At 41.0% G+C, this 22,263-nt stretch overlaps 1 protein-coding gene across 2 annotated transcripts in view; it reads left to right on the top strand.

Annotated features, from left to right (window-relative positions):
* The window catches only part of MERTK (MER proto-oncogene, tyrosine kinase), an 81,469-nt gene that overhangs the window by 52,778 nt on the left and 6,428 nt on the right, over positions 1-22,263 (top strand). For both annotated transcript variants that reach the window (XM_054984654.1, XM_054984645.1), the window contains exons 11-15: positions 9,591-9,676; positions 10,093-10,188; positions 12,936-13,016; positions 14,124-14,216; positions 18,895-19,013. In XM_054984654.1, coding sequence (XP_054840629.1) covers positions 9,591-9,676; positions 10,093-10,188; positions 12,936-13,016; positions 14,124-14,216; positions 18,895-19,013 — 475 coding nt within the window. The remainder of the gene's footprint in view (positions 1-9,590; positions 9,677-10,092; positions 10,189-12,935; positions 13,017-14,123; positions 14,217-18,894; positions 19,014-22,263) is intronic.

Genomic DNA, 22,263 nt, shown 5'->3' with positions numbered 1-22,263 from the left:
CCCGCATCCATCCTGATGCCTGGACTTTGAATGGTATAATTCTGCTTAGAATTTCACTGGTAGCCACTATTCGTGATTTTGGTCGGCAGGAGAGTTCACTACTTTCCAAAATCAGTGTGAAAGAGTTGAAGTTAACGTTCATCTCCCATGTGTAACTAGACTAATTGCATTCTTCTGGGATATGCATAATCCCTGTAGCAAAAAATAAATTTTTTGAAACCTGTACCTAACATACCTTTGAAAAATTGTATTTGGTAGTAGTGCTGAACCTGGGTACAAATCCATGCTTGGCTCAGGACTCAGTTAGTGGTCTTGAATAAGAGACAATCTTTCAACCTGTGAAATAGAAATAGTAGTAATGATTGAGCTATCAAAGCTGTGAACGAGAATCCACACAGTATTCAAAGAGGAAGAAATGGGATGGTTTCATTTTAAATTTAGGCTCGACTCCACTCTACTTTGGGTAATAAAGTGTGATGGTTTTATATTCATTTTTACAAACCAAGAGAAAAAGTCCCAGGACCTTCTCACTCCTTTCCAAAGCCTACAAATACCCTTCTATTGCATTACCATGCAAATATTGGAGAACTGGGCAGCCACAGCTCCATTTGCAGCAGGGCTAGGCTTGCTCAGCATCTTATAAATACCTTGCCTGTATTCAAGTGACGCTGAAATGTTGCACTGATCCAAATTAGAAGAATGCTTCATTACAGAAGCAAAAGAAGTGCACAAAGATGTAACAAGAATGAACCACCTGTAAATGTACAGTTTAAGAGCAGAGATCCTGACTTGGTAGCAGCAGAAAAATTCACTTTTCAGAAAAATAGGAAAAAGTAATGAAAAAATATAATTCGAGTAGACAAAAGGGCTGTAGAGCCAAGAAAAGCAGAGGCAACTTGGTGTCACTCTTCCATACTAGTCAAGAACTGCATCTACATATTGTTGAATATTACATCATCGTTGTACTATAGCAATAATTTGCATCAGAATTGCATTGTCTGCCCAGGAAAAACCTTGTTGCAGACAATAGCTAGAGGCTAGAGCACAACAATATTGCAATATCCAGGGATGAGTGGAATGCAGACAGGAAAATTTGCTGCATTTGTTTCTGAATTCTTTTTCATTGAATACATTTTTGTATGCAGCCTATTCTGTCCTGTGCATTGCTTTCAGTGCATTTTATTAAATGATTATGAATCATCTGTTACATTTATGATGGATACATTCAATAAATAAATATAAGGGTGAGAGTTTTTTCTCTGTCCTTGTACTAGGGCAGAGTTATGGGACTGGGTCTGGATTATGAAAGTGAAATTATTATTGGGTATCTCTTTCTTTTAGGCCCCCAGTAATTTCACACAGATCAGCACTGCAGATGTATACCATAACTATCTTCAGCTGGGAGTGGTTTTCAGAAACAATAGTTGCCTAATTTTCACAGGGTTTTATCTAATCATTTTGCAAGGGAGGAACAAAAAGAGGGAGAGTGTTTGAAATAAATACAGTGCTTCTACAGGTCAAATCTTGAAAACAAAAACTCTGAAAGGCAGGTGATGATTTGTAATTTAGTGAAGTGCTGTAGTTTCTATCCCGCCCCCCCCCCCCCCGAGTAGTTCAACTATTAAGACTTTCCTCCATATTTTTTGAAAGCATGCGGTGGAACTGAGCTTGGTAGTATGGGAGGGGTTGCTTAAATACTCTGGGAACAGGAACAAAGCAAGGCCTTGTTCGCTCAGTTTAGAAGCAACTCACTGGAATTGCTCTGAGCTGGTTATTTTGCTTTGGCATCAGCTATACATGCAGAAGGATCTGGTGGACTTTGGGCAGCAGGCAAACATGCCAGGGCACATGCTGTAATCACACAGGACACTGGCCAGGCCTGTTGGGCTTGCTGTTGCCTTATGTGGACTTAGTGTTTGACCTGGTCCACCCCCATACTCCCTTGGGCAAGGTCTATAATGGCTGGTAAGTTGTCGCTTGTCTGCCGTTATTGATCTTTCATTGCAGATCCTAAAAGCAGCCATACTGGATCAGGCCAATGGTCTATCTAGCCGAGCGTTCTGTTTCACACAGTGGCTAACTAGATCCCCCCAGAAGGACTACTAGGAGGGCATGAAGGCCAGACTCTGAAGTGATGGGGGGGGGTACAAATACTTTAAATAATGTCTCCCTCTGTTGCTGTTCTCCAGCACTGATATTCAAAGGGTTACTACCTCAAGACATTTAGTCATTGTGGCTAATAGCCATTGAGGGACCTGTCTCTCATGAATTTGTCTAATCCCCCATTTAAGCCAACTAAATGATCATCACAACATCCTATGACAATGATTTCCCCAAGTTAAATTTATCTTTGAGTGAAAAAGTACTGCCTTTTGTCCATCCTGAATTTACTGCCTACCAACTTAATTGGCTGCCTGAGAGTTCCAATATTACAGGTGGGAGAAAAGAGCTCCTTCTCTTCATTCATTCATTCATTCATTCATTCATTCAGGAAATGTAAATGCTGCCTCCCTGGAAAGGCTGCAAGTAAAACCAGTACCATAGAACTATAAAACAACATAAAATATCAGTATTAAAACTAAGCCATTTAAAAGCAAGTCATGGGCAGGACACAAAAAACCTTCCACTTTCTCCTCTGCATGCCTAATTTCATAAACCTCAATCCTGTGTCCCACCCCCCATCCCATCCTACCCTTTAGTCAAACAGCTGATAAAATTCCATAAAATGATGAGATTACCCAAAGCATAAACTGAAAACTCATTCTCCCTAGTTTGGCCTGAGCATTTGCCATTTGCTCCTCTATGACTACCTACTTAGAGTTATACCCAGAGGCCCATTCCCTGCCTTTCTCACTGAGACTCAAGGAGGGTTATATAGCATGAGTCGAATACATTCAGCAGGATGGGACATCCAGTAAATAGTGCCATAATGGTTTTGAAGGGATAACTGCCCCAGTCCTCCTAACTCTGGGTGCTGATCACGGCCTCTCTAGCAATCAGGCAGGTGGGATGCACTTCCCTTTTGTTTATGAAACTGAAAGCTCCAACTTTCCTAAAGTCCTTGGCTTTCCAATCTCTGGGTTCATTCTGGGGGGTACCCATGCCCAAGTTATGAATTCCCATCTTTGCTTAAATAAAAATTAAGTTTATTAGCTTAAGGAGTGTTTGCGGAAGCATAAAGCACTCTCATACAGGGAACAGACATAAAAAAGAAACCTTGCTGTTGCTACATAAAATCTGGCCTATCTAAAACTTAAGAGCTTCCTACCTAAGCATCTCTGGTTGGCATCCATTCGTTACTTATCTTACCCATCTGTTAAAATGTGTGCCCCCCTCACATACCTGGCATAGCAGGTATGGCATAGCAACATGCTGAGGAGAAAAGAATAGAGAAAAGGGCCTGGTGAGGTGAGAAACCATCTTTTCCAAGACTCGGTGCATCACCCGGCAACTCAAGAGCGAAGTAGGGCCAAGCTGTTAATTAGTGTTTCAGCTGTGTGAAAATCTAGGGAGTGAACATGGAGCCTCTCTGAGAACAGACTCCCAAGGTCGAATCACTGGAGAACTCAGAGACTGCTCTGCAGGTGTTAGTAATCAGCCCTGCAGCATATATCTAAACTAGGCCAGAGGCTGAAAACACTTACAACTCTGAACATGAGTTCAGCCATTTTTACCAAAACCTGGGTTTGGACCGACAACTTCCTTCAGATTTGGATAGCAGAAATCTGAAACAGAGCTAAACAAAGCATAAGCATTTAAACATGCCACCTTAAAAATGCAGAAACTACATAGTAGGACCATGCACAGCAACAGACAGTACACAGTAGTAGAGTCTGCAGTCCCCATCCCTTTACTAAACCATCTTTCTGGACCATTTCACTACAGTATGGCCCTGTGAATGAAAAGCTCTCCTGAATAATTTCATTTTGTATAGCTGCTGCTGCTGCTGCTGCTGCTGCTGTTGCTGCTGCTGCTGCTGCTGCTGCTGCTAATAATAATAATAATAATAATAATAATAATAATAATATAGTCAATTTATATACCGCCCTTCAGGACAACTTAATGCCCACTCAGAGTGGTTTACAAAGTATGTTGTTATCCCCACAACAATCACCCTGTGAGGTGGGTGGGACTGAGAGAGCTCTGGAAGAGCTGACTGACCCAAGGTCACCCAGTTGGCTTCAAATGAAGGAGTGGGGAATCAAACCCAGTTCTCCAGATTAGAGTCCTGTTGCTCTTAATCACTACACCAAATTGACTGTCTAAACTGGCCCTGGGAAAACGGGTCCTGAGAACAAACTGGCCTTGGAAACAAATCATTTCCATGAGTGATATCACCCAAACCATCATCTTTTCAGCTCTTTTCAGACATACAGCCATGCATGCTGGGTACATAGCATGCTGCCTGTAATGTTCCCGATAATCTGGTCTCCCTGTTGTCCAAACAGGATACACATTTATTTTGCATGACGTTTACCTGGTTCAAATCTTGCCTTGTCTGCACATTCATGTAAGAGTTTTTTGTTTTTTTTACTGCAGCAGAGCTCCCAGTGGTTTTTCTTATAAAAGTCAGACATGCAGGGGCCCCGATTCCAATGGTGGTGGTGGTGTGAGGGTTTGGGGATTAAGCTTTTCCTGGGGCCATTGCAACCCTGATTTTTTAGGCGGGGGGAGGGGGGTGAGAAATGCAGTGAGTTCTGTTCATGGAACTCTCACCATCCCATCTGGTCCTTTCCTTAGATAAGCCACTTGTTTCCCAATGACAGCTTCCCCTGCCCAGTCTGTAACATGGGACAGGCTTACTTTTAAGTATAATGTTTATTGAGCATTAGAAATGTTCTATATAACTCTTAAGTATTATTATAGGGTTGTTTTGAGGACAGAAAGTGAATTCATGTAATCAGGAGATTTGGATAACAGAGGTTCTCCTTTTTTGTGAGGCATGATTCTTTTGAGCATGTGATTGTAAACAGTATCTTAATTGCTAAATGTTTTGAATATCTTTGATATTTTTAGTCTAAAATATGCATTAAAGTTTCTCTAAACTGTAGACCTTTCTAGTCTGCAGCACCCTAGGCCTTAGGCACAATGTATTATTGATGATAACTGAATGTAACCCTGCTTTTCTTATCAATTCAATATAATTTTTAAAAGGTTCTCAAGGAGGGTGTGATGTCTCACTCCTGGCATGAGGGTATAGTGCCTGATTGCTGTTCTTTTCCCTCTAGCCTTAGTAATTGCAATTGGTAGCTGCAAGGAGAGGGCTCTAGTTGTATAGTTGCCTGTGTCCTGCTAGGCTTGGCAGGTTCAAACCCAGAAATCTAATCTCCCTCATGCAGCTGGAGATCTAGCGGCCATGTTTTCTATCATCCATTTTTCCTTTTGTTCTACCATCCGTCCTTTCTTCCCTTTGTTGGATGGAATATCTGAAATTCTACTTAGTACAGAAGGGGAATGAATGGACAGGTGAAGGTGCAGATGCAGTTATCCAGGTTCCTGCCAACGTCATCTTCTGTACATTATTGTATTGCATAAGAAAATTTCACCAAAAGGCATCCAGTAATTTATAGAGGAGAGCCTGTTTTCATTCAAACCTGAACTTCAAACACAAACGAAAAAAAGAGGAAAATGTTCCCTCATAACAAAATCTTAGTGTAGATTATATAAACATATATGTACACCCATCCATTAGAGTACATCTCGCCAGAGAGCCTACTTGAGATGACGTACAAAGTAAAATATGATGAAAATCATAAAACGTGAAAAATCCTGAGATTAGCACATTATTAAAAACCTACCAAGAACATAAAACATTTACAGTGAAATCCTAAGTAGAGTTCCTCCAGACTATTAATTTAAGTGATCTTAGACTGGAATAGCTCTGCTTAAGATTTGACTGTTAGCAGCATGTAACTATCCTCCTGACATAGCTCTCAGGCTAGAAGTAGCCTATATCAACCATTTGAAAAGATCAACAGACTACATTACATGCTTAAATTAAGTTAATTGGGGGATTTTGAGCATCTGAGCACTGATTTTTTAAAAAATTTGGAGCCGGCAGGTCAATTCCTTGGGTGGAAGGATTTTCACCTAGAGTGTGATTTTCTCATCGCTTGCCTTCCGCGATAACTCAAAATACCCCTGAAATGCTGGCCATTTTCACACACCCCCATAACCCTCCAGAAAATCACGCAAAACTCATGGCATGAAGCATATTCCTAGCGCAATTTCCCATCACGATCCCATTTATTGGTGCGATGATGTCAGAAATCACGCCATTAAATGGGATCATGACAGGAAATTGCTCTTGGAAGATGCTTCATGCCATGAGTTTCATGCGATTTTCTGGAGGTTACGGGCATGTGAAAACAGCCGCTGTTCCTGGGGTCCCTCAAAAGTAGCATTTGGGTGGCATTTGGAGCTATAGCCGGAAGTGGTACATGAAAGTTGCACTCTGTGGATGGAAATCCTTCTGTCTATATAAAAGTGCTGCATTGGATCCAAGCCACTGCTTCTTGTAAAATTGAAAGTGATACCATCAACAGGAATTGGGTCTAGAGCAGATCATGCGACGCAGCTCACTGGAAATGGAACAGATTGTGCTGTGTGACGGTTAGTCTGCTGGCCTGTAACACACACTAGTTCTAATCCTTAATGTTTTCTGCAACGAGTTCCCCACTTTCTGGTGTGTTATGTAATATGAGGATTGTTTTATAGTACCAACAAAGTTCCATTGTAATCCTGGTTCGCAGAACTCATTCCCTTGTGACTTTATACAATGAAGTTCCAAACAGAACAGTGCTTGCCCTTTAGTTACAAAGCCTTTTGAAACAACCAACCATTATGATAGTACAGAAAATATTTTTTCATAACACACTTCTGGGAATTTGGCAGTACTGAAACTTGCAGTAATGTTGGTATTTTTCTTTTTTCTTCACACTTATGCAACAGTTTATGGGGTTGCTCCTCTGTTGGAATGGTCAAACTCTTGTAGCTTAGACATCAATGTGAGTCCTCGAGAAGCAATCAGTGCTGAATCAAGCAACTTCTAAGCTTGAAAATGCAGGAATTTTCCCATGTTTTTTCCCCGTGCCTCCCCCCCCATCTTCCCCCCCCCAAAAAATCCAATTTTCCTTGCCTTATGGCGCAAACCTTGATTGTAATAGGCTTAGACTAAAATAATCCTGCATAGGTTTGCATGGCTAGATCCCTAGACTACATGTCACCCAACTGAGGCCTGATCCTGGTTATATACATAGCAGAATGAGATGGTAGAGTCCTGTGGTAGACTGTACCATTTCCCACTGCACCTGGGGGAAACAGGCTGCTTATTGTTGGAGTAACATTAGAGAGAGATGGAACAGATCAGCAAATAGATTTCTAAGTATTATTCTACCTCCTAAGAATAAATTTAATACCATAATGGTCAGATAAACTACCATATCTGTTTTCTTGGACTATTTCTTCCTGGTATATTTTACTCACAGAGAGTGTTTCTGTAGGAAACTTGCAAAAAAACTTGTAGGAAACTTGCATATCTCTCCCATTCTGCCTGAAGTAGAACTGTCAGCTGTACTGTACCCTTACAGATGAAATTAGAAAATTTGAAAAACAAAAGGGTTATTTTTTTTGGTTAAAAGAACTATTCGGAAAAGGATATTCCTATACTATGTAGTCAGCAGCAGTTCATAATGAACGTCATTAGGTGCAGATGTGAAATGGCAAGTTGTGCATTATATGGCAAGTTAACGTTTATGTGCATTAATTTGCTTGCATGTTGTGACGGACTCAGCTTCAGAGGCTGAGATTTCCAGTCAGTGAGCTATGATTGACAGGTTCTCCCCCCTCCCCCATGTGGCTAGCCTAAAATGGCAGTTGGGGATGAAATGTTGGGGAAGCTGTCAGTTGGAGCTGGAGAGTAAACAAGAGAAAGAGAGTTGGAGCCTGGCTTTTGACCAGAGGGGGTCAGCCAGAGAATCCTCTGTGAGAGGAAATAATGTTTGTGAAGCACTGTTAGTCCTCGGACTAAAGTAGGAAAAACCAGCACTAGCTCCTGCTTAGACTTGAGAGATCTGGGAATTATAGAAGGCCAAGGAGGTGGGCAGAAAGGAGTCTCCCCTTCAGTGCCAGGAACAGGGTTTTAGCTCATAACTATAACACCTGCCCAGTAAGGGTATGTCTCAATGGAGCACCCTTAAGTCTGGAGGGGGGGGGGCAGTCGTGCTGTGTCTGTGCTTTGAAAGGGAAACATTAGTGAAGCGGTGTCAACCTCTGAAAGAAGCCAGCAACCTAGTGTTATACCAAGTGTTTTGTGCCTCACACCAGTGAAGTTCCTGTATGAAAACCTTTCTGTTACGTCAGTTCAAATATCTGCCTACCTGCCCTCTGACTTTACCTGCTGTAAATAAACCTTCCGTTACCTTTTGAACCTCCCCAAGCCTTGTGTGCCAGCTTCTGTTAAAGGGAAGTGCAAACTCCTGATATGTCCCCTACTAAGACTTGGCTGGGTAACCATTTTTAATAAACCTTAAGGGTGGGACAAGAAGAAAAGTTGAAGCTTAACATCAACCACGCTACCAGAGGCTTTCTAGCCCAGTATACAGCTTCATAGGCTTAAAGAGAAGAAGTTTTACCTCAGGGTAGAGGAAGGTCAGCCTAAGCCTGAGTGGGTTTGTGGCACATGTGCACTAGAAACAAAATGCACCCCCCTCCTCATGTGCTGAGATTTAATGTGAAGAGACAAGAAGCTGGGCCTGGAATCTATGCTTTACCACCATCTTGGTATTTTACCATCTCATTCGTTTTCTGGCTGTATACATTAGCCACAATAATGATTCTTTGCATATATAGAGCTGCCAAATGTCAGGATTTGGCATGAAGTTTGAAGGGTTTAGCTTCCTTCTCAGGGTTTCTGAAGAAAAGAAATTCAGTGATAGGAAGTGGAGGTAATATTTGATATGTTGAAATGGGGGTGGGGGATGGGGGTGAGCTTGTGATTGTTTTGGACCTGTAGGAGATTTTTTCATAGTGGAGGAAGTGAAGGAACTGAAGTCTAGAGCTGACTGGGTAAGCCCATGCCAGGATGCTGAGCTCTGTTCATATTACAGTTCAAAAGGTCTCGGTTTCTTTTTTGAGGCCCTGGACTGATAAGTCATGTAGGGGAAAACAGTGAATGGAAGTGAAAGTTCATAGATTTTACATTGCTGCCAATAAACACAATTATAGGAATAGGAAATGAATAACTAACATAGGTGGAGCAGTTATGTCCCCATAACCCCCACCCAATGTTTGAATGACTCAACGTTTTTAACAGGCAAACATAGTTTACCAAGTGTATATTATAATAAAGTGCTGGAAACAAGTGTATCATGTAACACAGAGAGAATAAAAATGGAACATGACTGGAAATGCTGGTATTTCCTTTTCCCTTGCATTGTTTTTATTCATTACAAGCCAACCACCTGTCTGTGACAGCTCTCTGATAAGAAACTCGCAGGCTTTTCGTACAGCTGCAGTTCACCTGAAGAATTCAAGATGATGGGAATAAATTGTGATGGCATTAAGATACTGTTTTTTGCTTCCCCCGTTAGGTATGCTTTCAGCAGTGATGAGTCAGAGCTGGGAGTCAGTTACAAAGCAAAGAAGTCCTACTGTCGTAGAGCTGTTGAACTGACATGTAAGTTTTAGGATTTGTCACTGCAGCTGTGTACAAACAAAACAGCCCATAATAATGCCTTTTGGTAACTCAAAGATTTAGAAAACAAAAATTTTAGTCAGGGAATCAACAGGAGCTTTTGTATTAAAAAAAAAAGAAAAGAAAAAGGATTCGCACCTGGTTGGCTTTATTATGTTGACCATTTTCCAAAATGAATTTAGTTTGATTTGCTATTGGAAAATGGGAATCTGCGAGAGTTGATATGCCTCGTGATATATCAGCCCTCCATTATGTGCAGTTTAGAACTAAACTAAATATAAATGAGAACTCGTTTTCTTCTCTACCAGCTGGTGGCCTTTTGTTGTCTCAGGAATGTGATAATTGAAATCTATCCTTTCTCCCTTTTCTGTGTCTCACTCAATGTTCCTCTCTTACAGTGGGCAGCCTTGGTGTCAGTGAAGACCTACAGAAGAAACTCCAGGATGTTGTGATTGTCAGAAACAATCTGGTTTTGGGGAAGATCTTGGGAGAGGGTAAGCATCCCAGACCCCATTGGCAGCCTAATTCCTTTAAAAATTCTTATACTTACTCCATTATGCTGTAATAATGGGCCAGGTGCATGTTTAATTTGGGCTCATTATTCATTATTTATTCCTGCTGTTTGAAATAAGGAAAGATTATGGGCCAACAGTTTTTTTAAAAAAATTGATATATATATAGTGAGGTGACTCTGATCCTTTTCGCACTGGGACTTTAAAGCGTTTCAGTATCTGTTCTGCTTCCCATGTTTGCAGGAGTTTTACACTTGCAAGGTAGTCATGGGACGCAGTACTGATGTTTGTCCATGGTAACCCCGATTTTTCCCCCTGTGGACATACTGCAATGTTATTTTGAAGCTGCTGGCCGAGTCACGTCTGGCCCAGTTAATGTCAGTGTGAACTCTATACTCCCCTTCTGCTTCTCTTTTCCTTCCTCTCCTTTTCCCTGGGAGCTGATTTGTCTGTGTGGAATTAAGCATTCCCACCCTCCTTAGCTCTTTGAACTCCTTTTCTACCATTTTTATCAGTAAAGCAAGGTAAGGGTCATAAGACTGCTTCTCTGTTTGCTTCCTTCCACCCAGGTATGCACGCACTCTCTTTTTTTCCAAAGCTAAGATTGATTCCTAATGTTGCTGCTTATTCCCTGCTGGCTGTTAAATGGCTGTTTTTCCCTTCCTCCCTTGTGGTACGCACACACCCTTTTTTCCCCCAAAGGCAAGAATGTACTGTAACCTTGTAAAATTGTAACGTTACTGCACATTCCTCCTGGCTTTAAAAGCCAGGAAAGGATTAAATGGCTGCTTTCCCCTCTCTTCCAGGCATGTTTTGGCTTTGCCAAAGAGAAAAAAAACAAAGTAGCTTGGAGGGGATGAAGCAGCATCATTTTAACCCTTTCCTGGCTTGGCTTAAAAAAAATAAATGAGAGTGGAACAAGCATGAAAAGTACACGTTTCCCCCCCAGAACTCTGCCACAAATTGCCTCTCCAGTGGGCAAGGGACAGCCCAATCAGCAAATGGGGTGGGATGGGTTCCAACATTACAACGTTACTACACATGCTCGAAGTTTTTTTTAAAAAGTCTGAGGTGAATTGCAAAACCCCGAAAGCCCGAAACTGCACCGAGATTTCAAAGCCCATCTAAAATGAAAAACAGGATGCCAAATCGAAACTGCCTCAGACAATGTGGAATGTGGAGGGGGGGTACCATGCTGAAGCCATTGTGATTGCAGCGAATGCTCATAAATGGTGGTTTAAACCGTAAGTGTGAAAAGGGCCTCTGACTTGGCTTTTGGCTTTTTGTTTTGGTAAACCAGTTTTGAGAATACACAGAGGATGAGGTCATGGCACACTATATCCTAGAACTCCTTTGTCAAATGTGTTCACTTAGGATACAATAAGCCTCAGAGGTGACTCACAGATAACATGTTGCATAATCTTTCATGCTAAATAATACTACCTCAGAGCCTCCTTACATGCTACAATATCGTCATCTATTTCGGGCAATGTCACAAGGATGTTGAATCAGATTATCCATGGGAGTTTTGTATCTCCCATATTCTCCTTGTACCCAGGAAGCAAAGATGGAATCAGTGATTGCCTTCTCCTCCATTCTCTCCCCCCCCCCACCTCCTTAAAGCACCCTGCAGAACTGCTATTTGCTCCACTGGGAAACTTGCGTGGCCACATAAAACAACATATCTCAAATGGGGCCAACTGCAGCTCCAGAGAATGCTTCATGGGGGAGAAAAGGAGACATGAGGACTTTGTAACACAAAGGAGGCCCTTGGAGTACAAATGGGAAGCTTCTAGTTTGACTTCTAAGAACTCTTACATGTACAATGTATGCATCTAGGAGCAAGGACGAAGTATGTTAAATAAGATCTTTACTTAGGGACAGTTTCAAACCAGCAGTCTACCATATGCATTTCAAGATAGTGAAACCATGCACAATGCTGTACCATGTGCTCTTCAGCATGGTTGAACATTTTGCTTCTTATATAAGCATCCATGAGAGAAGTTCCTCATCCCGAAGCTCTATACTAAGTTCATTTCGAGTAATTCTTCTGTAGTCGTATGAATAATAAGCCTTTAGTCTCTATTATTACTATGTTTGAGGTCAGAACTAGAAGAGAACTAGAAGAGAAACATGGAGTTCCTACCCAGTGGTTCCCTTGTAATACTAATGTTGGGCTGGTGAGGGCACTTGCTAGGGAGAATTTGTAGAAGGAGAGAAGGCATGCGTAACCCTTTTCCTGCCTGCCAGTTCTTTCATTCTGATATCCTGCCCTATCAGTTTTTTCCCCATCACCTGGCTCTGGAATTGGAAATAGGTCCTGTTTGGGGAAAGTGTCCTCAAGAAGTAGAGTGGCATTTACCGGTGTAAAGGGGTGGGCTAAAGGATGTTTGCAGGGGACAATACCTACCTCCAGCCTGCGAAGGCCTTCACAGATTCCTGTTATCTCAGCTCATGCAGGGTTGGGGGCCATGCATTTGCTGATTTAAGCGTCTCGTTCTGCCCTGAGATGCAGCAAATTTTCAGAGGTATGACTTAGTGACAGGCCAGCATCGTTCAGACAGCAGCTGTGTCTGCCCCCAGTAGTTTCTTCAAAGTTTCGTGGGCCTGAAGAATCTTTAGAACAGCCGTGGAACTGCAGCCACTTCATAAGGAAACTGTTCATTGAATTGGGTGGTGTGATTCTGGAGCAGAGAAAAATGAAGATGATTTCTTTCCCCTTCATCTAGGGGAGTTTGGATCAGTGATGGAAGGCAGCCTCAACAATCCTGATGGATCCACTCAGAAAGTAGCTGTAAAAACAATGAAGTGTAAGTAGCAACAGATCTTGACAGTAGTTTTTTTTAAAATCATATTAATCTAAGTATGGTGTTCTAAGTAACTGGGCAGTAGTGTACAGATTATCACTGAGAACTTACTACATTGTATTCAGAGTCTAGTGATCAGTGAACTCCCTCAGTGAAGAATAATAAATGCCATCTGTAAGCATGGAACGTAACAAAATTAACAGTGAAGGCTGAGATCTGTGCTCTGAGGAGCTTATAATTTAAAAGCTGACATGGGGAGGCTATAGAATGAGGAGGATTGGAGAGAAGGCTGATTAGGGAAGAATATGTGTTCAGTTCCACATACTTAGATGTAGTTTAAGAAAGGGATGAGGGATACATTTTTCCATTACCTTTTGACACTGTCTGTTGCTTCAGGGATTAAAATTCTTAAAGAAATTTGTGTTGTTCTTATATCGGAATGAAATGGCAATTCTTTACCTGAGGTCATGTATACAGGATAGGTTTTGGCAGTTAAGAAAAACAGAATGCAACAATTTCCTTATATTGTAAATTTTAAAAAATACACAAGTTCCACATGGGCCCAGAGATGGAGCATTAGACTCAAAAGAACTGGGTCAAAACCCAGTGGCCATAGAATGAATGGGTGGCCTTAGTTTGTAGTTTTCAGCACAGGGTACATTGTGAAGGCAACTATGAAACTGCAAACTTGCTGAAGCAAAGCAGGCTGCAGTCTTGTTAAAATGCTCAGATGCGAGATGTTCACTGCCTTCAACTTTATGGAAGAAAGGCTGGATTTAAATAAATTTTTAAAAACTGAATCCAGAAAATTGTCTCAAAATTCATCCAAAATATCTCTGTATTTGCTTTAAAAATGTTGCTGATGTGACAACTCTGTTTTGGAGAAATCGCACACTCACTGACCTTGCATAAACTGGAGAGTAAATGTGTTTTTCATTTCCTCGAAAATAACCTTCTTACATTAATCTCCAGGGGATGATCTGTTTTTTTTTATCTGTTCAGGGCATGTTAGTGCTTCCAGTGTACAGATAAGGAAATGGAAGGCAAAAGGATATGTTGCAATTAAAAAGAAACTTTTTGGACTATTAACAATCTTTTTCTTGTTTTCAGTGGACAGCTTTTCCCAACGCGAAATTGAAGAATTCCTTCGGGAAGCAGCATGCATGAAAGACTTTGATCATCCAAATGTCATCAAACTTCTTGGTGGGTTAACCAGCAACTAGTACTTGTGGGCTACTAGGTTTTATGCATAGCACAATCAAGGGTTATTATTAGAGGTGTGCAGCAAAAAATGGTATTATTTGGATCCAGGTATTAGGAATACCATAAATATTCGGTATTCCAGATATTTGGATTCAAAACTACTGATACAGCAACAACAACTGCACTTATATACTGCTCTTCTAGACAGATTAGTGCCTCACCCAGAGTGGTGAACAAGTTAGTGTTATTATTATCCCCCCAATGCAGCTGGGGAGCTGGCGCTGAGAGCAGTGGCTTACCCACCTACTGAGCTCATGGCAGTAGTGGGATTCAAACCAGTAGAGTGCTGATTCGCAGCCAAACCACTTAACCATTGTGGTTCCGAATATATTCAAATATTATTTCCTATGGGGAAATTTTCCCCATTATTCCCTATGGAGAAATCTTCCCCATTATTCCCTATGGGGAAATATTTCTGGGGAGCTGGAGGGCCATTTTTCAAAAAAAAATAGACCAAAAATGCAGGGAATCTAGTCCTGCCTATCTACTAAAGATCCTCCTTTCCTCCCAAGGTTTAAGAGACTTGGACCAAAGGGTCCAATTCTACAGGCCCCTTAATAAGCTGCCCCCAGCCATTCTAAGGGGGAAAAATGCAAGGCTTTCTCCAGAACACAAGAAGCTTTAGTCAACACACAATAGCAACCAATGACCAAAAGCCTGCTATTGCAAACAGAACCAAGCAAGCCAGACCCAATGTCAAGCCAGAGAATCCCACCAGAACCAATGTCAAACCAGACTACCCCATCATCCTGCCTAGCAAGCTAGTAACACAAAGGCACCAGCCAGACCTCTCTCTCACACACTCACACACTCACACACACACACACACACACACAGAGGAGTTATGCTGCCTCCGTCCCCTTTACTCCTCCTGTTGCCTGGGTAGCCTTCAGAGGGGGAAAACAAACTTCTGGGATATTCCCAAATATATCTGAATAATTCAGTAATGTAAATACTGATTTATCAGAATATATCTGAACATGCCTTAAATATCTGGATATACCTGAAGAATTCCAAATAGTTATTTTTCCCCAGGCTGAATCGCACACTTTTAGGTTTTATCTCTGCACTTGATCATATAGCAACTAACGGATCCAATAAATTGTCCTTTCTCAGTAAAGATTGTCCTCAAGATAATTTGAAGTATGGACCTGAAACAAGAAGGAAGTCAAATTTTGAAGGCATCTGTGCGTACTTAGGAAACGTATGAAATTGCTTTATGCCAAGTCAATCCATTGACTTAACTAGTTCTGTATCATCTGCTTTGACTAGCAGCTATTCTCCTGGGCTTGTGGCAGAGAACAGCCCTTTCATAATGCCATTTAACGGAAGGTGATATACTTTTCCTGGGTATGTCCCTGGGTCTGGCCAATGGATGGGATCTGGGAGTACCCTCCTTTTTGAATTGAAACTGCTGTAAATGGGGAGAGAGGGCTTAAACTCCCATTCACACACCTTTTCCCCAACCTGAAGTATGTGTACATGTTAGGTTACCCCAACAGAGCAAGTAGTGGCTTCCTAGGACTGTGTCAGTTCAGGAAAATAATGTGCGTGGAAGGCTTAAGCCCCTTCTCTCCACATGCTGTGGTCTCATTCCAAATCAGGCTCACATACACCTGGGAAGCATGGAACATCCAGACTAAATCTGTCAATTGGAGCTTGAGTCAAACGGGGGGAAATTTTATTGTGAAATTGGGCCATGAACCTGGGACCTTCTGCATGCAAAGCAAATATCTCACTAGTGGGCACAGCTCCTCCACACATTAGGGTTGCTACACAGAGCCTGGCAACCAGTGGAAGGGTCAGGGGCAGGGACATGGTGGAAGGGGCATAAAACCATAGAGTTTTATGGAACAAAAAATGGAATTACAGAATCTTCCAGAATTATGGGAGGGAATTCAGAAGGATTGAGTGAAATACAGTATTTTTCTGGGGCTCTGAAGCAGGTGTCTTTAGAGCAAATGGCACCAAAATGGCAGGGTATCAAGTTCACCCTCTCTTTTAAAGACTCGCCGAGTTTTAAGAGGATTAGATAAAAGTGTCTGATATTACAAACCATTGAAAAAAGTGTCCCCAGCCCTCCTCCATTGTTTCTTATGGGGGAAAGTGCTATGCTTAAAACCTTCAATCTAACCGTTCAAAGCAACCTCCAGTTTCCCCACAAGAGCACCCCAAAACTTCATCAGCAACAACAAATCAGCACAAACAACAGACACAGAGAAAAATCCCCACACACACAGAACAGAGAACTTCAAAACACACCAAACCTTTTCAAAGAAATCCAAAGGAGAAACAAAAAAACTCTAATTAAAACTAAACCACAAAAGTGAAAAAAGCAGGTAAATGCATAACACTCCACCAGATATGAGATAACCCAAGAGAATCTGGAAATTAAAATACTAAAAGCAGAACAAGAATGTTTAAATTTCCCCCACAATGCCAAATCTCCAGCACTAATTTTTTTTTTAAAAAAAGGCTTTCCCCAAGCTGTCTTCATCCTTGCCAGTATCGTAGACACCTTATAAACACAGATAAACACAGATCTGGAATATCGACGTACATTTCTAGAGAGAAATGCCAAAAAGGGTTCCCATTTAGTGTAAAATTCTGTTGTTCTCATTGGATTTGTTTGAGAGCATATTTTTTCTGTTATTTTTTCCATCATAAATTGGTCCCAAATTTTGTTATACCAGGTGTCAAGGTTTGGTAAACTTCGGGATTTCCAATACGAGGCTATTGTAGATTTTGCTGCTACTAAAAAAGTAGTTATTAATTTTTTCCTGATTTGTGGTATTGACTGGTCTTTCCAGATGTCTAAAAAAATTAATTCTGGTTTTAGGGGAATAGTGTATGCTGTAATAAGGGCTATTTAGTGTAATATTTTTTCCTAGAACTCTGTAACATGCTTGCATGTTACAACAGTGGGCAAAGGAACCTACTTCGCCACACTTTTTCCAACAAAGAGGTGAACTTCTTGAAAAAATTTTTGATAGTTTTTGGGGAGTCAGGTACCAATAATTAATAATTTTATAAGTTTGCAGCCTAGTGTTAATAACCTTGGAGTTGGATAAATTTGATGTCCAAATTTGTTCCCAATCTTTTTTTGTTAGAGGTGTTCCACAATCTTGTTGCCATTTTGATTGTGCAGTTGTAAGTTGGATGTCTTCATTATGTATTAGTATATTATAAATTTTAGAGATTAAATTTTTACGAGTAAACTGCTACTTCTAAAAATTGTTCAAAATTTGTTTTTGGTGTATTCATTATTTCTTTTAGGTTGGTATCCTTTGCAAAATAGGATAATTGAAAATATGAAAACCAAGGAATAGTTTGATCTATTTTTGTTTCTATTTCTCTCTTTCCTAGTAGTCCTTGTTTGGTGGCAATGTCTGTTAGCCGTATATTTCCTTGTGTGGATAGAGTGTGTTGTGGTGGTAGGGATTGGTGTGATGTTAAAGTGGAGTACCGTGAGATCTCTGGAACAATTTCGCTTTTATATTTATCCCAAATATTAAGGATAGCTGCAAAAATCATGTTTTGTTTACTTGTTTTTGATCTATATTTTTGAGAAGTCCAAATAGTATCTTTTATTGTGTTGTGCTGCTGTAATTGGCAGATCTTTATATGCAGCACAATGAAGTGGTAGAATTCCGGGGGTGGGGGGGTGGCAGTTTGAGTGTTGGAATGTGACTTAGGAGACCCACATTCAAATCCCCATTCAGCCATGAAAGTCACCCGTCAGCCTAAGCTACCTCAGAGGGTTGTTGTGAGGATAAAAGGGAGGAGGGAAGAATCATATGCACTGCCTTGACCTTCTCAGAGGAAAAGCAGGTGATAGATAGGTAAATGTGATAAGTGGCAGGCGGAAGACCTAGTTTGTAAATAATCTCCCAAATCCCTGTTTATAGCAACATAGTATGTCAGGAAGAAAGGTTTTATCCCAGCTTGCACCCTTTTGAAGTACTTCTGTACTTGAAGGGGGTAGGGGAACATATATAAATGTGATCTGTAACTTACAGCCTCAGGCCAATTCTACTACTTGGCAACCTTAAGTTCCTCTTCATTCTGTTACATGTGTATATCTGGCTTCTGCTCTGCACAATATGGTAGAATGTTATAACAACAACAACATTCTATTTATATGCTGCCCTTCAGGGCAATTTAATGCCCGATCAGAGAGGTTTACAAAGTGTGTTGTTATTATCCTCATGACAATCACCCTGTGAGGCAGGTGAGGCTGAGAGAGCTCCGAGAAGCTGTGATTGACCGAAGGTCATCCAGCTGGCTTCAGGCAGAGGAGTGGGCGATGAATGAGAGTCTTTTCCATAATGTTGTCTTGTTATTGGATTTAATTTATAAAGAAACCTGTAGAGTGAAAAGGTTTATCCAGTAAGCCTCTAGTATTAACTAGTGTACAACATGCAGTATTGTGATTTGCTTCACTTCTGTTGTCTTGCCATTTATTTTCAGCAACATATCTTTTCCTGTTTTGTATGTGTTTGTATCTGATTTTATGGCCTTTATGGTGAACTGCTGCTGTTTGATAACTTCCTTCATTATTTATAGCCCCCAGTTACTGAATGAAAGTGCTGTGCCAATTTATTTGTATTCATTCCAGGTGTATGTATAGAACCAAGTTCTCAGCAGGTTCCAAAGCCCATGGTGATTCTCCCATTCATGAAGTATGGAGATTTGCACAGCTTCCTCCTCCGCTCAAGGCTTGGAATGGGCCCTCAGGTAAACTCCAGCTAACCCAGTGGAAGCTTACCTCGCAGTAGAGGACTGGGAAGCTTCACAGAGGAGGGATGAGATTAATGCAAATATTCTCACACAACATTTAAATTAAACTAATTAACTGAATTCCTTTCTTCAAAAGAGAAAACCTTTCAAAGTGCTTGAAAAAGAGTTGGCTGCCAGTGCTCAGGTGAACTGTTTGGGGCAAAGAATTCTATAGATGAAAGTGCCTTGCTGTGTTCTCTGGTACGAAATGGCATGAGTTTTCAACTTTTAAAAATGAGTGGACATCTATCAGATTTCTTTTTTAAAAGGTTTTCACCTAGAATCTTAATGGAGGGAATGGAGAGATGTTGTAGGGTTGTCAGCATGCCTGGAGAAAAATGACCTCTCCCTTTAATAGAGAGGATGTTTGTGTGGAAATGGCAGTTGAAGCTTTTCATGGAGGTAAATAATATCACCTGGTATATAATGTCCCATTATGCCTTTCCTAAAGGGACAGGACATATTTCACTAGGCCTGTGGGCAACCCTAGCATAAGTGCCAATCAAAATGGAAGGGAGTATTAGGAATAGCCTGCCCTGTCACTTAGGCTTGGATAGAGTGGCACTGCTTTCTTCTCTGCTTGGGCCGCACTGCCATTTCCTGGCTTAGACGTATTGTTTAGTTGTGTGACATTATCAAAGAGGTGCAAAGGCCACAATCTTCCCGCCAGACAGTCTAAACACAAAGGAAGCTGGTGTTTGTTCAAAAGCTCACTGATGTCAGCTTATGTATATGACATTTTCCTGGATATTTTTTCCTGTAATTTAGCAGCCGCTTGTCCTTTTTGTTATTCTTATCTATGGACATTATTATATTAGGCCAACAGAAAAAAGACATCAGTTGTTTCAGAAACAAATAAATCTGTGGGAGAGAACTCTTTTCTATGTTTTATGACGGAAGTAGTTCTGTCTTGATTGCTTTTTCCCCACAGAAGAGCATTAGTAAAAGAAGACAACGCACTGCAAGTTCCAGCAGCCAGGAAACAAATCTATTGATGATGTTCAGTTCTGTAATATGACTCAATTGCTTAATTTTATTATCGCCCATATTTTATTTTAGTTTTTTACAAAAGAGTAAAAACCCCATGATAAGTCAACAATGATTATGTTGAACTGCTGTAAACAATGAAGTTGTTCAGGACTTAGCATCTGAATCTGCGCAAGTTCCAAACAAGTGGAAAATTAAATGATGTCTTTGCATGTAATTGGGAATTATCAAAGACAGCCTTTGTAGGAATGGAAAATGGATAAGTGGGTGCTTTTGTTTTCTCATTCTCTTAAGATGCAGCTAAATACAGTGTCTGTGTGGAATTTGTTGAGAAAGAAATTTGTTGTTATACCAGAAATCCTGAAAACAAAGTATATTTTCTATACATTTTGCAAGGAAGGAATTGAAAAAAATTAACTGGTTTTGTTCACTTGCCCCAAATATAGTAATCTTTGTTTGTTTTTTAAAGTCTCCAATATGCTTAAGCCTCTTCTTCCATTAGTAAATTGATCTGTCAGGAAATAGTTATAAATATATACTATAAAGTAACCAGATTGTAATATAAAATCTCTACTTCCCTGGTAATACTGACTATGTATGTCTCCAAATGCCAGTTGTATGCCACTTGTCAGCTCCATTACAATGTTCCCTCCAGAATGGTGTCCACTCATCCTCAATCCAGGAATAGAAATTTTCTTCTGTTGCTCAGCCCTTATCAAGAATGGCCTGCCTGAGGTGGTTGAGAAGATGTCACCTCTACCCATTTTTAGAAAAATATTTTTGTTTCAGAGGCATTCTGAAACATTTTGGGGGTGTTTCTCTCACTGACTACACTGTTTCTGAGTTAGCCATAGGTAGAGTCAAGGAGATGTGCATTGGGAGTTTCCTGCTGAAATTTAATTATTTGGTGGAAGAACCAACTGAAATTGAAGCAACACTGTGTGGCAAAGTGGTGAGGGGTTACTCATCACCCTGTTACATAAATGGTCTATACTTGTCTGCCCCTTGACTATTGGAGCATTCCCATTCTTTGCGTGTCAAGCACAGACCCATGTAACTGGACAAATTATGGGATCCTGCCTATGTATGATATCTAAGATCTAAGCAGCACCACATATAGGAGTGGGGAGTAAGGGTGTGCAGGAGGGGGTTGATTTGGGTTTCCCGCTTCGGGTTTATCCGAAACGGGAAAAAATTCTGGAATTACCTTAATTCTGAAGCGGCAAGCCACTTTGGATTTAAGGCACTTTACTCACTTCGGTATGCTCCGTAAATATTCGGAGCATACTGAAGCGAGGGGGGCAACTCCCCCCCTACCCCCCCCCCGGGGCAACCCTTCCAGGGGGGTAATTTTTGTATCAAACCGTATGATTTTATAATTGGCATTGGTAAACCACCTCTTGTCATGAAAACCCTGCCAGGGGTTGTCATAAGTCAGCTATGACTTGAGGGCACTCTCCACCACCATTAATGTAGTTATTCATACCTGCTGATGTATTTGTTCTAAGGTGACATGAACACTTCCAGGGATATAAATAGTTTAATAAGATAAGTTCAATACATTTCAATTGTGTTTTATTATAATCACCTGAAAATTTTAGGGAGTTGTACCATTTGCAAGAGCATACATTTTGTATTCTGACTTAAACCAAAATAGTGTCTGTCCATGCCAAGATTCCATGCTATGTGAGGCCAAGTTTATACATTCAGCAAAACTAAGTGATAACGCTTTTCTGCCCTGTGCCATGTCAGGCTGAAGGTAGGGAATCACTTGTTTTCCTATATGTGGACGAATATCATGGCAATAGGAAGTGTTCAGCTTAGCCAGCCTTCTTCCTAGGGGAACCAGGTAATTGCCCCTGTTACCCAACCAACAGGAAAGGATGGGGACAGCATCACTTCCAGTGGAAAAACAAGAAGTGATGTCATTGAATCTGAGCAATGCTCTAGGATTTTTTCCCCACAAGGAACATTTCATCCCCTACCTGCAGCCAGAGGTTGGGCAGTATAGACAAAACTGTACTTCTTTGTCTTGGCTGCCTTCATAAACTGGGTTTCTGGTCCACAAATGGCATTAGCAGCATGACTGCTGCCAAAGAAGCAAATTGCACCGGGGCTGAGCCACACAGTTAAAATTTGTTTAGACTATGTGGGAACATTTCTCACTGGCAGCAAACGATTCGCTTCAGAACTAGACCATTGGCCTTCCTGGTGCCAACCG

Source organism: Eublepharis macularius, chromosome 1 (assembly GCF_028583425.1).
Source record: "Eublepharis macularius isolate TG4126 chromosome 1, MPM_Emac_v1.0, whole genome shotgun sequence".
In the NCBI taxonomy this organism is placed as follows: domain Eukaryota; kingdom Metazoa; phylum Chordata; class Lepidosauria; order Squamata; family Eublepharidae; genus Eublepharis; species Eublepharis macularius.
The sequence above is the reverse complement of the archived record's forward strand: the minus strand, read 5'-3'. Positions and strand labels throughout refer to the sequence as shown.